Source organism: Pogonomyrmex barbatus, unplaced genomic scaffold (genome assembly GCF_055798465.1).
Source record: "Pogonomyrmex barbatus isolate J1 unplaced genomic scaffold, ASM5579846v1 scaffold6, whole genome shotgun sequence".
NCBI classification, from domain to species: domain Eukaryota; kingdom Metazoa; phylum Arthropoda; class Insecta; order Hymenoptera; family Formicidae; genus Pogonomyrmex; species Pogonomyrmex barbatus.
The window spans coordinates 7,880,004-7,896,663 of NW_028297160.1; the positions used below are offsets into that span (position 1 = coordinate 7,880,004).

The following is a 16,660-nucleotide window of genomic DNA, read 5'->3' on the forward strand; positions in this document are numbered from 1 at the left end:
AGAGATCTAGAGAAGATGTAAAATAAAAGGGAAAAGAAAGGAGAAACAGGTAGGACGGCGTTCAGGAATGTGCATGATACGTGCAAATGACGATCGCAGAAATGTGGGAGGATTACTGAGCCAAGCGTAACTGTCATGGAATCTGAGAGTCCGAGGAATCGATAAGAATTAGATTAACTGTCACGACGCGATAATCTCAAGTTAGTCGTGCAAAAGCGAGCTTATCAGCGAGAAAAGGTGGATGGCAATATTTCAATGATAATACACCGCGAGGCTTTCGTGGTTAATAGATAACTACTTTGCGTGTTTACCGTGATAAGAGAGGAGCATAAGATAACAAATGATGTAAGGAGAAGAAAATGGTATACCGTTATATGCAAAATCTTCCAAAGAAAAGAAAAAAAATCTTAAAAATGTCAGGTTTCAGAAGTTAAGGTTGATTAAATTTTAGAACTTAACTTTTTGTATTATTCCTAAAAAAGACATTGTTCCTTAAAAAATAATGAATTCTATTAAACTTTATCAAATTTATACAATTTTAATTAAATAAATTATTTAATATTAAAAATTTTACCAATTAAATCGAAAACGTACATGTCACAATAATAAAAATTCATTTTTAAATCAACTGGAGATTATTGAAAACGTGGTACACTCTATTCCTGGATTGACTTTCTTTGAAGAATATTATATATATCCATATTTCTCACAAGACCTTCTTCTTGGAATTATTTATGAGAGACGAGATGAGATGAGATGAGATGAGATGAAATATGAGCGTTTACACGGACGAATATTATTACGTAAAATTACAACTTATGTTGCATCATGTCGACATGCAAGCGCAAGGGTTTAACCGATTCGCTCAATCGACATAGCTACAATCACAAGACTTATAGTCGCAGACGACATTTTAGAATGTCGATTATATTTATCAAGTTTCACTTTTCACCATCAATTTTATTTATCGTTAAAATAATCCCTTCATTTTCCTGACTTTTCTCTCTGAATAATTTCTAAATTTAATAAACTCTTAGTTGGAACTTAAGTGGAGAATTAAAGACTAAAACACAAAGCGAAGAAGTGGAGCTCACCTGTGTCTGCAAAAGCAGCATGCTTGATGCCACTGTGAGGGCGGTCGTAGTCGTGGTGATGGACGATTGATTAGTGCAAGCGAGAACCGGAACGGTAGCGGTCGCTTGACGTTGCTGCTGTCGTTGGCGATGTAGTTGTTGCTGTTGCTGCTGTTCTACCTCGCTACGAGTAACAGCCACCGCACGCTGGCTACCGTTACTGTTGTCGCTGTCGCCGTTCGGCGAATGCAGTTGCCCTGCAACATCCAAATAGATATTTTCGGTTATTATATTTTACTTTTAGGCGATATTAATCGATATCATTTAAGCTAAATTAAAATAAAAAATATAATACAATATAATATAATACAAATATAAAATAAGAATAGACATAACAATATCTTTTTGAGAAGAAAATGTAATATTATTTAAAGAATTCCATTTATTAGAATAGTAAAATAAGATTTTATTCGAGAAAAATAATTTTATATATTATTATTAATATTCAATTGTTATTAATATTTATTCGATATTCTTTATACGATATTCGATATACTTCTTTTAATCCATTTAAATATATGAGAGGCAAGATGTACAATATATAACACATATTAATAAGAGATGTGATAAATGAAGCGCGCATGCTGTTTATCATTAACAAATATGGAGTATGAACTAATGTTATTCATCACGCGCGAAGAGGCAAAAATGGATCGCAACCTCATTTCTGAGTACGGAAAAACTTTCTGATATGTCAATTTCAAACGATACGACGAGAGGACGCAGTGAGACACTTTTTCTATCGCAAGAACGCGGTTAATATTGATGTTTAGCATTCTACGTGATATACTGCACTTCCGATGCACAGTAAAAGAGCGACGTGTTAAGTGCAACTCGGTCAGTCTCCGACGTTTAAATCTCCATACTTTGAAATAGATTCCATATTATTATTAAATGAAAATGTTATTTCTTACAAAAAATGGAACATAATTCTTAATAATTCTTTTCTCAATTTTTATAACATGATAAGATGTCCAACTCTTAATATAAAAATTTTATTTTTGCAAATTTCAAATATTCCAAACATGTCATTTATATAATCAATATTAAAATATAGTTTCAACATCTTTGAAAAAATGACCGATTTACTATTTAAAGAATACATACAGTATCTACGATATTGGGAATGTGCATCATCCATGGCGATCATGTCTATATTATCACGACTTAGAAAATTATATTATTACAATGACGAACAATGACGAACTTATATTATTTTTAAGTTAACTCTTCTAAAATTTAATGACCAGTTAGAGCAAGGCTAATGACACTCGTCAATGAGAGAACTTTCCGAAATCACTTTCACATTCGGTCAAGAGACTCGCGGATGGATCTTGTTAATCGAATCCTCGTCGTCGACTGAGCACTTGAACGTCGCCGGAACGTCATATATAGGGTGGTCGTAAACACCCCGGGGAGACATGAAATCACTGGCATTTAAAATACTACAACCCCGTTCTATACAAATAACCGCGCGTCCCTTCCCTTCTTATATTATTATTACACGATATTATCCCCTGACGACCAAGCGATAGACAGTCTCATACCAGCGACCACGTTTTTGCGAGAGAACATCGATATTACGTGGACAGGGCAGCTTTCTCCGCATAATTAATAATAATTAAAAGATCAGTAATTAAGGAATTAGCAATTCTATAAATCTCTCCTAAAAAATTTCTTCCATTATACTTTAATTTACATTTCTGTGTGTGAAGAACATCCAAATGTACAAGACAATTAATTTCTTTATTTATTAAATAATGCAATTCCTGGAGTTCCGCTCATCTTTATAGCTAATAAAGATGTATTTAACAATATAAACATTTTTACCCAATTAATAAACAATCTGATATCAATATATACTTAACCAAGCTAAAAAAAAGTTCACAGCAGTTCGTATTTAATTACAGTATACTGTACAACGATTCTCGTTTAAATCATCGATTTGATTACAAGGAATAACGGGAATAGTCAGCGAGAATGATGATTTATCGATATTGGACCAGGAAGGGGTTCGATACGCGAGTAATCCGATACAATGACAGCCGGATGCAGAGCGTCCCGGCGCATCGAGATCCCACTCGTCGATAGTCACGGGCGTCGAAGTCGCGTTCGATTTAATTTCACGATCGCACCGCGCCGAGGACCACCCACGGCGATCGCGAAACATCGGTCATAAGCGATTTCACTGTGACGCCAATCGATCCTGCGAGGGGTGTGCTGGAAGAAATTACGATTAGGTACAATGGACCGGCTGTAACGGCGAATTGAACGCGCGCGTGCGAGAGGAGGAACGAACTCATTGTCATCCGCGAAGCTATCATAAAGTGAACGAGGAAATCGGCGATGTCTTCCGCGATCGATGAAACATCAGCTACATCAGATATAACTCGGGAATTTCCATTAATTATCCCGCGCGAAGTGAAAATGTGCGATTATCGAGGAGGATTATTGAGAACAAATTTTTGAAATTATAGGAATTATATATGCATTACCATATTGAAAACCAGTTTTAGAAACATTTGCTAGCACTCTGTGGAAAATGTAAGTATGTGCGATAAACATACAGATTTCTCATTTTATTGCCTGACGCAAAATCTCATTATTGCACATTTGCATGCTGCATATAATATAATATAAGTGCAAATTATATAAAACACATTTACAATTTTCTAGATGAATCGTTACAGCAATTGTTTCAATGTTATTTAGCTTTTAAATTAATGTATAGAATTATTACATTCACAGATAACTATACATTTATATTTAGAGAGTTATTTCGAAAAGGTTTATTACTAATTGATACATTTGTAAAAAAAAATACAATAAAAATAAATTTTAGTTTAATAAAGTTTCTGTAAAAAAATAAAGTAATTCGATCAATTTAACATTCCTGATATTCGAAAGGATATCAAGAATGTTGGATTACTAATTGCATCGTAAACATTGATTCAATTAGCAAGACTACCTGCCAGGTCTTGATAGTCGCGTGCTTCGCAGAAATAAAAATACATTTATACGTTCTCGCTTTTATAAAATATAATGTTGTTATCGCTACGCAATAAATTAGCCGATACCAAGAGACCGTCAACCCGTAACGCAGTACGTTACAATTACAGTTAATTGAACACCGTTGTATACCTTGTTCGCAGTTATTTTTACGCGCGAAAATAGCACTTAATAATCCGCTCGAGAAGATAAAATCCGTAAAATCCGTAGTTTAAGATTGCATAAAAGCAAAATGTGCATTGCTCGTAATCTTATAAAATATAATGGAAGTAAGCAAGTACATCGTAAAAGATGCACTAACTAAATACAACTATAATATAAATAACTATAATTACTAAAAAAAAAATTAAAGAATGTTACAGATTTTGCCATAGAACGACTAAAATAATAATAACGATACTAATACAATAACAATTAATAATGTTAATTATCAGTCATTAATTTCTTAATACATCAATTCTATCACTGCTATCACTGCAAAATTAGATATGCCGAATCTTCGATTCACTCAATTTCGCAAATTCGTAGCAAAAATATAATAAAAAAATCAAAAGTATATTAGGAATTCGCAACTTTGCTTTAAATTTGAAATTTGAAAATTCCAAAAGAGCTTTCTCGTCTCGATTCGTGGAACGCATAACGGACCGAAAACCCGCAGCTGCGGTGCACAAGAACGGTGCGGAAGAACGTGAAAGACGACGACGTCGTCTAACGTGCGCGGCAGCGCCGTAGGCAGGGGTGAACGGGTGCGGAGGCAGAGAGGCAGAGAGCAGAGTAGGGTGGCGAACGGCCGAGAGACAAGAGTAGGGTTTAGCAGAACAGCGTGTGCCAAGTGGATTGCAGCGATCTGGTGTGCAGGGCCCTCCCACGAACCACGCCTCTCCACGTGCCACCACGTGCACGTTCGCTCGCTCGCTCGCTCGCTCGCTCGCCTTGTTGGCTCTCCTCGCTCCGACGCGCTCGCGACTTCTACCCGTGCAACGCGCGTCTCGCCTTTCCGTTCTTCCGTTTTCTCGTTTCTGTGTTTCCTTGTTCCCGGTCCTTCCACTTCTCTCATCTCTTGTCTTCACTGAGAAAGCGATGACGAATCTGCGCGTAGACGATTTCCCCATTGTTTCGCATATGAATATCGAATATAATTCAAATGTATATCTTGATGAAGAATTTGATATAAAATCTAATTAATTATCCTCGAAAAAGCAAGCAAGTACATAAATTCGAAATAATTATTACATAATATTTATAACGATTAATATATCGCATTAGACAAAGGGAAAGTATTTTTTATGTTATAAATAATAAGATTGAACAAAAGTATTGTACCTCTTATAAATTAATTATTAAATATTTGTTAATTCTAGATAAAGTAAAATTCTTTGAAATATATTGCAATTTTGAAATAAGATGTAATCACGCGACGATATGTCTTATGTTAGAGGCACTCCGGTGACTTCAACGCGCGCATGAGAAATAACATGCGGATATCTCGCGAATCTCTATACCTAGCACGATCGATAAAGCCAAATATGATAAAATAAACTGAAAAATTTATTAACAATGGATTTGTGCAATATATTTCGAGCTAAGCACTATAGACTTTCTCCAATCGACCGCGAGTGGAAGAAACCCGCACAAACGCATGTTTCACACGTGCATAGATTTAGATAAATCTTACTTATAACACAAAATTATATCTATGTATGTTGTAACATGTGAATAGAATGGATAGGCGAGGAAGATGGGAGTGAGGAAGACAGAAAAGCCATATTGTTGAAGATTGCTAAATAAGAGAATCGGTTGTTGCTGTAGGAATCGCGGGTATAACTCCACTTTGCGCTTATGTAGCTACGAGGATAATTTCATCCTTAGAATGATTCTAGTTGCCATAACTGGTAAATTACCGTGGAACGGATTATCTTTAAAAGCGATGCGGAGTGCGTCTTAAGCGCCGCGAATTGCACGGCGAAGAGAAAGGCATATTGTTGCTGATCATCAAATAACTCCCGGGAGATTCACCTATTATGCAAATCATCCGGACAATTCTACATGAGCTTACAACGCTTCAAAGATTACAATCGGTTTTTCCGTCATTAACGATTAGTTCTCGATCGATGTGCATCGGCCGTCAGGAGAATGTCCGCAGGAGGAATGTGCGCGTCCTTCTCTCAATCGTCGCGATAGAAAAAAGTATGCAATCATTACAGTGTATAAATACACCCGATTGCAGCGAAATTACAATACTTTGCGATGTAATGTCAAGAGCCAATATGATGTCTTGCTTTAATTTTAACGTCACCCATTTTCTGCAGAAAACATTCATAAAAAAGAGAATTGGAAAAATATAATTTCCAGATTGTGTCGTATTCTATTATAATATTCTATTATAATTGATTTTTTTTAATTTTACAAAAATTAATTTTCTCTAAAAACATAAAACTTACGTGAAAATTGTTATAATAATCATAAAATATAAATTTAAAATTAATCCCAGTGCTATACGTGGCCTACATGAAAGCCAAGTGCGTGTAAAATGATTCGCTGCATAATCCTGAATAAATCCCAACTTCGGAGAACGCAAATTATCTGAGAGTTTATTCGAGACTTTACCGGTGTCCATCGCAGTTTCGTAAGGAATAGGACTCGCGTCTGAATCTAAAGTAGCAGAAAGCAGACGGTGTCTCTTACTTAGCAGTGAAAGGGTTAATTATGATCGTCCGGCATCTGGCGCGCGATCGGACGGGCCCGCGGGGCCCCTTGCGGGACGCCTCCATCGTGTGGGCGAACGCGATGAGGTCTTAAATCGAGGATATCCCCGCGGCCGCGGTTATGTGCCGCATGATATCGGGTCCCGCTTTCTCTCACGAACGCTCGCGCCACGCACCGCGGCGGAACGTTAGGTGTGCCCGCATACGAGATGAGTCCATTGATCGCAGCGGCACGACCGCGGAGGAAAGTCCGTAAATAAAATATCTTCTCCACGCCCCTTCGCATAGTCATCTTTTGCTTAAACGCATAGTAATTTATAGAAAAAGCATCGATGACGCATCGCACACTATTGCGTTTATTTTTGTCCACATGCGATAACTTCATATATGAGATGTAACTCTCCTAATATTTCATGCGGTCAGAAAACGGAACAAAATTTTCATACCAAAAATAAGTTGATTATAAAATTGTTACGTTAGAAATATTTGCTAATTTGCAAGAAATCAAATTTGCAACGGAATCGTAATCACCATTTCGCCAGAATCCCAGTTATTATTACCATAATATATCATAATAATATGATGAATATTGCTCTAATTTCGAAAAATGTTTAATTATGCAACGGAGATTAAAATATCAAAATTCTCCAATAAAAACTGTTTATAATCAATGCGACCAATGATAAATGACAAGTGGTAAACGTGGTAATGGTAGGATTACCGATAAAGTCTCAACTCAATTGCAGATTGATGGAATGATAATTGCCAGCAAATCACCGCGGCTTATCTATGTCAGGAGTAATAAACGTCAGATGATGAATCAATCGTAGTAACGATAATAATTCAATTCTGCGAGGTATCATGTCGCGCTCTCGAATCCTGCTGCATTTGCATACATTTTGCACCCGAATAAGATTACGCGTAATTTACGCACGTGCGTTATCGTAAACGAGTTGCAAAGACTCGACTAAATAACGCTAATCACCCATCTTCTTTATCTACATCACATTTTAAAAGTATTCAAGATACTACGTGTCGCTGAGACCGCCGTGTGAATCTCCGATGTCAGACTGCTTTCACTTTAATTAAATTTAGCAAAAGATTAATGTTAATGCGTTTTACCGCAGCGAAGTAATGCTTGAAATAGCGGGTGCTGCAGAATTAACGAGTCGTCTTTTATCCGTGAATTAATTTCGAATTGATTTTTTTTTGAAAGAAAAGATGGATGGTCCTTAAGTCGCGCGGCCCAAAATAAGAAACTTCTTGAAAATTAAACTTCGGAGGTATAAAAAAATTATTATATCATTCTTCAATTTCAAACGAGTTTAACAAAGTAAGCCCATGTAATTGACTTGAGTATTAAGTGCATTAAAATATTTACGATATAAAGAAATCGGAATTGACAAATGATAACTACTCCCGGCATTTGCACTAAGAAGGAAATGATTCGAGATTGATTGATGAATCCATAAATATTATAAAAGATAAGCTATATAGCTCTGAAACACCGTATATATTTGATGATTTCGCATGCGTGTTCGCGCGCCGGCAATCACCATTTCTCCGAAGGAGTTAAGGATGACGGCATATGCTCGTTGCTTTTATCGTCGGCTATTATTCAGCGTATTCAAGGAATCCGAAGAGTAGCCCACGTGACACCGGCAGATCTTATTACTGCCATTTAGCACTGGCGTTTAATTCTAAATATAATGATAGGCACTCGATCCTCTTAGTCGTCGTTTACGGTTAACTTCATCGATTACGTGTTTACCAGCTTCTATGCCTGTTTGAGATTGTAATTAAATTAATAGGTTGGTTGATTACATGGTATTCGTTTGATCGGTGTCTTTGACAAGAAATACAAGAATCTAAAGCCTCAACAGAAGCGTTAAATCCCTACGACTACACGTTTCCGATATCTACACAAATGATACTTTTTCTCTTAGTATCGACAACACGAGGCCTTTGTTTAAATTAAATCAAGATATCAAATGCTCTCCTTCTCCTCGCGCGACCAAGCGTATAATTTCTTCGCGAGATTAAGTAAAGAAGATCAATAATCAATAATAACGATTTCAAAGTAAAATCGGTCTTCACGGTAGGCTTTGCATTTACTTCTTGGTTTATCATTATCTCGATAGTGCATCCTACCCGCGCGAGTCGTGTGCACGCCTGCTGCCGCGGTTTCCCTCGCACTCGGGTTAGAGTGCGGTGTGTGTGTGTCGGTGGAGGTGAACGAAGAGGTAGGGGTCGAGTAGACGGTGAGATAGACGAGAATGAGAGAGAAAGGGAGGAAAAGAGACAAAGAGAAAAAGAAAAGGATGGGAAAAGGATACAGAGAGGCGCTTGCGACACGCAGACTCCAGCACAACCGGCCCGGTATAGGTAGGTAGGTAGGTAGGTATATCGCCCCCTGACCCCGAAGAACTACCGTGAGACCGGCTTAGCTCCGACCGCCGCGGAACACTCTCCTTTGCTCTCCGCTTTGCGCGGCGTGCATCGCGTGCATGCACGTGTACTCGATGTGCCGTGTCCGTTGTGTGTGTATGTGTATTTTCTTGCGAGGCGCCGCGAAGTGTAGGAAGAGAGGGCACGCGTGACACGAGGGCGAAGGAGAAGGGAACGACACGACGATGGATGGGAGTCTCGTGGGTGCAGCCGCATCCGCGCGGCTCGCCTGTGCTCTCGGGGTGCTCTCGACGATGGAGGATGCAGAGCGAGAGGGAAGGAACTCAATGGACCGTTTGGATTACGCCGCGACTGGTGTCGCAAGCGTTATAAATGTTTGCTGCGCGGAGCAGAGGATTTATGAACACGGAGGGGTTACGACCGTCGTCATCTTTGGTCGTCCATCGAGGAATTTGCTGTTCGCATTAAGAATCGTTGGCAGGGAGATTCGTTAACAGAGGACAAGTGGATCGCGAAGTGTAGGTGTTCGGAGAGAATTCTTGATTTCCTGGAATGAATCTTTTTCCCTTCCTAAATCTTTCCTCATAAAATGTCTATCTCTTCTACTTCATTTTCAATTAATTATTCCATTAACGTTTATAATTGTGCTAAGCTGAATATGATTTATACAAAAAAAATTTTTTTAATTTATTTTAAAATATATTTAATGTTAAATTTATATGTATTAGAAATAACAGAAAAGAAAAGAAAATAAAAATATCCTCGTAATATCTAATGTATTCAAAAATCTGGAAAAATTTTGCAACACTATCAGACAAACTCATGAAATATTTTTAACGGAAAATGCTATCAGAATTTTGCTAAAAAGAGTAAATTCGATGGACCAATGCAATAAAGAAATTTTTCGACAGCTCGTGAACCTTCGCTCGAACGAGCATCATCCGCGCGGATTTACGACCACTCATCTACTCCTAATTCCAGCCGCGGCCGTAAAATCCTAAGCGTGCGATTACGGCAATCGTTTTTTCTCTTCGAACGCGCGTGATTTACGCCCCGGACTCGTCGGACCTACTCTTTCGCGTTCACGGTTCATCGGCGATTTATCGCTGACCGAATATCGGCATCGTGGAGATTTTCCGCCATGAGAGATTTACCGACGGACTTTCGCCTGGACCGCTATACAGGGTGTCCCGATAGTAACGTTCGCGAGAGCGTTTTTCCCGGACGTTTCGCGATCCGATTTCAATTCACAGGACGAGCGACGTATCGAAACTCTTCGTTATATCAGCGGGAAACTGCAATATTACAGATTGACTTTCTCCTCGATCCTGCGATTTACCAGTACTGTTATCCAAAAGCCATTAAATCCGCCGTGTGCGTACACATTTATATAATTTTGTGTCGTTTACTCTTATCATGCGACTATTTATTTTCGCACAAACGCTTTTAATTTCACGTAAATGCAAATTTTTTACTTTTATTACGGGTGATCAATCAGCATGACTGTCAGTGAATCTGTTCGCTTCTCACTTTTCATTCCTTTAAAATTGCATGCGACGGTTTAATTAAATTTTCACCGTTCTAATACAAAAATAATTAAATATATTCGTGAATTACAATCTAAATGTTCGCGAGAATTTCATTTTACTTTCTTCTATAAATAATTATAGTATTCGCAAATATATTTTTTAATATAAATTTTAAAAAACAACGTTCACGTGAACTTTTTGCGTATTGCAAAACAAGTAATCGCCCACATTCCGCAGATGAAAGAGTAGGCAAATAGAAATCTACCTAGCAACTGTATATCGTTGGTACACAATTACGCGAGATTCGACTTTGTGGGCGAGCGGGAGACAAGTAGGAAATATCGAAAGAGAAGTTACAAGTGAAATTTTCATTAAGACAGGATACATTTAAAATTACAAAAAATATCAAGTTTCCATTGAAATTTAAAGATCCAAAAATCTCACGATTAATTAAATGCACGTATTTCTTCTCGCATATAATAAAAATTCGTTAAAAAAACCGCGATAAATTTTTTAATTCCTCCGTAATGTATAATTTTTTTTGAATTATCAAATTCACACAAATATAAATCTACAACGCGTCAAGAAATAAAAAAATATCATTTTTTAATACGTACCATATGTGAAATATTTTGTATTCAAATATTGGATAAATATATAAAACGCGAAGACCAAGGAGGGATAAAACAGAATGTACATGCCGGAAAGAATGGCGCTTAACGCAAGATGGCTGTGAGAAACGGTTCCACCCACGTCCCGATGCTCGCATGCGTGCTCAGCAATCTCATATATCGATTTAGCGGACCCCTTTCGGCATTGGGAACGATGGTCGCGAGTTCCTCACGGGCATCGAGCTCTCCATCGTTCGAGTATTACCGCAATTTCCCGAAAATCACGTAACTCATGTCGTCTTTCCTGTTCGGGTAACCAGACTCTGAGAAAGTGTCTCCTTTAAAACAATTTCCTGCGATATTTCATATTGATTTATAATAGTGAAGAAAAACGATGATTTTTTTTCCTTGATTTTAAAGCCAGCTCCTTTGAGAAAAATAAGAATTATTAAGATATTTACTGTAAGAATTATTAGAAATTTGTTTAGAAAATCTTGCAAATTAATATTAATATATAATTATAATTAATTGTAATTAATTAAAAAATTTCGTGAATCTTAAACTTTGAGCAAATCACTCGAATAAATAAACAATTTTTAATTTAAGATTCTAAATAATAACATTTTAATAAGATTTAAAATAATAACTTTCAATAACACTTTTTTTTAAAACATTGACGATTTGTGACATATTGAGATTGGATTGTAAAACGAGATGCGTCGTATATGATGAATTGCGAAAATTAGATAAGTGAAAATTATGGGAATCGTTAATGATCAACGCTAGAATCTCGTTATATTATAAATTGGCGATAATTACGCGAATCTTAATAGCAGCTAATAAACGCGATTATAGCTTCCTCTTCTTCGAAAATGTGGGGACATTTATAGCCGTTTACCGTGTCTCGTTACATATGAATCTTTTCGATGTAGAATCTGTCGAGCAAGAAGCAATTATACGTACAATACGGCTCATGTACAACGAGAGAGCCTGCAATTAACCAGAAAGGTCGCGGAAAGAGAGCTTAACCCCTGAACCGATAAAAGATGCGCGATAAAAATTCACGTTGCACGCAATCAAGTTAAATTAATGCCACGGCAGATGATAACTATAATATTTATTGGCTCTTCATGTAATAAGAAGGTGATTAGAGTTTCGTTAACTGCTTCCTACCGACAAATAATTTTCCGCGTTTTACTTACTGATGTATTACGAGAAAACTGCTCGGACTAATGAGTATGACATAAATTATTTAGTTACTAATATATTATATGTATAATATAATATTTTAGTATACTAAAAAGAATATATATATGAATATATATAGACACAATGTATATAGATATATATCGTCGTAGAACAAAATTTATAGTCTGAAATGTAATTAAGACTTTCGAATTTTCTATAAATACACGTAGCAGTTAGTTGCATTGAAAGTTGCAACTATGTTCGAATTTGTGAATAACATTTCAATATTAAGATATTTTCTTCGATATCAAATGTGAATATTTTTTAAACTGCATATGATAATGTGATAAGGTTCCTTCGATTTTAATATTCATTTTCCGTTATATTAACATGCACAAAATTTTCCATTTGCAGCTATATCGATAGCAAGCACGTGTCGGCGTTAGATAATTAATTTAAATCTACCTCCAGAACCGCAAAACCAGCCAGCCAAACCGACTAATTTCGAAGTCGCTTGGCGGCTCGATCGCAATTAAGACCGGTCGAACCTGCCTTGCCAAACGTCTTGCATAATCATTCGTGTGCGTTTCGCAGGATGCGCGCTCCTTTCCGCGATCGGATCATCTCTCGCACCGAGCGAATGATCCTCTCGTTGCGCCAGACGGAAAGTGATCTGGCCAGTTCGCGGCGATTACACCTTTACGCCACTCTCGATTAATCCTCTCGTTTCTCGCGCAGCCATATGGCCAGCGAATTAATTCTAAACTTGACAGGACTAAAGAAAAGAACTCTAAAATCGTTATAAAATCACAGATGGTATAAATGTAATTAGTATAATGAGTATGCAAATACTCCGGCGAAATTTTTCAAACTTTACACAGTTTTTCTGCTCTTTTCGAAATTCCTTAACGAAATATCTTAAAGTTTTAATACCAAATTCTGATTAGATCATAGTAACAAGGTGATCTAGACGATACAGATATATAAACAGTGATGAGCCATTTATAATCGAGAATTATGCAATATCGCTACTTAATTTCTACAAACACGATAACGGTTTATTTCTAAAAGAAACTCAATCACAATATTCAAGGACAACCTGTCACTGTTATAAAAAACGACAGGTTGTAACTATTAAAAACCGTCGACTCGAAATCGAAAAGTTGTGACGTTACGTCAGAAAAGGCTACACTACACGTGTGCATGTATATGTGTTTTCGTCGGTACTGGTCCTCCTTTCCCCATCGTCCAACACGTGATACCGGCTGCTCATCCTCTCACTTTCAGCAGGAAGATGAGAAGTATCGTGAGACACCAGGCAGATGACGTGTACTTTCATCGAAACTGACTGACTGAAGGAACAAATTTTACTCCGACGTCATCTGATGTCCCGCGGCAGATTTGTAAATAATTTTTCATACGATTACTCGTATATCATCCTTAGACACATGTTATGAAAGCTTGTTATGTCAAACTTGAGAAAGTTTCCGATGTTTCATAGAAACCAAGCTTCGAAATGACGAGTAATAGAAGAAGACGGCGGATTACGTAAACTATTAAAGAATTATTGATATTACGACGACACATCCGTACAATTTTCGTGCGTGTCTATCTTTCATTGCGTCAAATGTGCGGGGTAAAGTCATTAACAACATTTTCTTCAACAACGCGATATTTACTCTTATCGGTCGTCCGGGTAAGTCAGAATCTCGAAGATACGCAGCCTCTTCCGGTACACGCATGCAAGAATTTACCACAGCGACGGAGTTCTGGATCGCGCCATCAATTACCGAGCGGATTGTTACACGACTGCATAGCTATGCATCACACCCGCGCATCGTGATACATCGTCGGCGGTTGATGGATTCGTGCTGGCATAACGTAGTCGTGAAAAAGAGGAAGATTCCTATCGTTCGCCTATCAACGCGAAGCATCCGCGCGTGATGCATCGAGGTGTCGCGGTGTGACCAATGACGTAGTCAAGACATACGTTGAATGTAATTATTCACGGGGACTATCCCCGTAAAAAAAAAAAACAAAACACGAAGGTATTCCCGATATTTCGCGCGTACTTTGTAAGAAAGGTCGAGCATTCGCGGAATTTCGAACGAGCGAAGAGCGCGTTTGCTTAAATCCGACTATTCGTGGCACGCTGTTATTATTTACGATTACTCAAGTACGCTATCCGCGAGAGGAATCCGTGAATGGGGCGCTCGTAAAAACGATTTCGCGCCTCGTTAAGTATCGTAGATGAAATATCCACGACATAACTGGCGGTTGCTAAATCGCTGATAATAAGATAACTTAAACAGCTCTTGTTGATTACGCCATTTAACGTTTCGCGTTGCGTATACTATCTTATTTCACTCCGATATTCCAAATGTGATTTTAATTGTGCAAATTTGCTCGATCGGATCGGAGAAGACAGAGACGTGTAATTCTGTGATTTTACGAAATATTCAGTATTTATTTCGACATAACGAAGCGTCGAGGTCGAGAGGAGTTACTCGCCTTCGAGTCGGCGGCAATCCAGCCGACTCGATCCGAGCTCGTAACGATACGAGAACGCTGCACCCTAAATAGGAAATTGCGCATATCCCCCTAGCGGTAAGTACCGCTACGAAAGAGAAGGAGACGCGTATGCATTTGGAATTTAACGAAGTGCGTGGAGCCGATGCGCTTTCCGTGTTGCATAATTAACGAGCGGCGAGAAACTACCAACAAAGGAGCCTCCGCGCGCGCTACCGCGAGTCAAGACGGCGAGTCGCGCGCGTAAGAAGTCACGCGGGAAGAACACACGTCGTTGGAATAACACGTGTGAACGTGCACACGTGCCTCGGCACCTCGTGCGGCTGAATGCGGAGAGCGGAGTGCCGCAGCGCCGACGAGGTGCACCTCGGCGATGTCGCTCGAGGAGAAAGGACTTCGGGCCGGAGAGCCGCCGTCGTCGTCTCCGCTCGGGATACTATGGGAAAAGATAACCACCACCAGCTAATAGGGTCAAAGTTGATGCGCCGGGCTAGCGAAAAATCGCGTCGAGATTTCCCACATCGCCGGTATCGACGTGCAAGCTGCAAACGACGTTCCTTCCTACGGTCATGCTGACGACGACGACCGAGATCGGCCGGTTTAACGTTTGATGGCTCGGCCGATTAGCTCTCTCGGATGAAAGTCGAAATCGGTTTTATGCACTCCGATTCTTCATTTGGTTCCGCTAGAAATATTCTTGAATATTCACGACGGACTTGCTGACTAAATGTGTTATTTAAAATAATATTTACATCATCATTAGCACGTATTGATGCTTTTATGAAAGTATGAAAGTTTCTCATAAAGCCGATTAACACTTTGCTTTGCACTTTGCAGCATGGTTACAGGTGGCTGCGCATTAAGCTGATCCATATATGGATTAAGAAGAAACGGAAATTTGTATAAAGTTGGTTACTAATTATATTTTTCCTTTTTTCCCTTGAGTGTAAATAATGCGGAAAAAAGAAAGTGCAAACAAAATATTTGTAAAAATTTAAACGAATCATGTAATCGATAAAGATCGTATTTATAAAGATTTTTAATATTTTAATATTTAATTTTTTTTTTTAATATTTTGGGACCAAAAAGATCACAGTTATGTGTTACTAAAAACATTAATATAGATACTCATATTGTTTTAATATTTACAAGAAATTTGAACGTACTGGTAGAGAAATAAATTATGATGAAAAGTTTCTATAAAAATGCGGTCGTGAGTTGAATTTCTCGATAAGGCAAAAACCGGATCGTTTAATCGAGCTCTAATCACTCAATCAAGCGGTGATCGATGCTACCGACTTACGGATCTCCGACAATCAGATACGAGAGAATCGCTTTGAGAAACGTGCACGTGTAACGACGTTCCTTCCTACGATCATGTTTCGTCTTGTCCATCCGTAGATCTCATGTCATGTCAACTAGCCCTATTAGGCACTGGCCATCTACTTTTCGAATCAAATACGGATCAGCAATGAGCTTCTACTCTTTAAAATGTTTCGATAAACACGGGCATCGCCAGCAAAGCAATGTAGACTTATTTAACAAAT

At 38.1% G+C, this 16,660-nt stretch overlaps 1 protein-coding gene across 3 annotated transcripts in view; it reads right to left on the reverse strand.

Moving 5' to 3' along the window:
* Positions 1-16,660, reverse strand: part of Hr38 (Hormone receptor-like in 38) — a 62,403-nt gene that overhangs the window by 11,301 nt on the left and 34,442 nt on the right. For all 3 annotated transcript variants that reach the window (XM_011631430.3, XM_089082446.1, XM_089082447.1), the window contains exon 2: positions 1,095-1,330. In XM_011631430.3, coding sequence (XP_011629732.2) covers positions 1,095-1,330 — 236 coding nt within the window. The remainder of the gene's footprint in view (positions 1-1,094; positions 1,331-16,660) is intronic.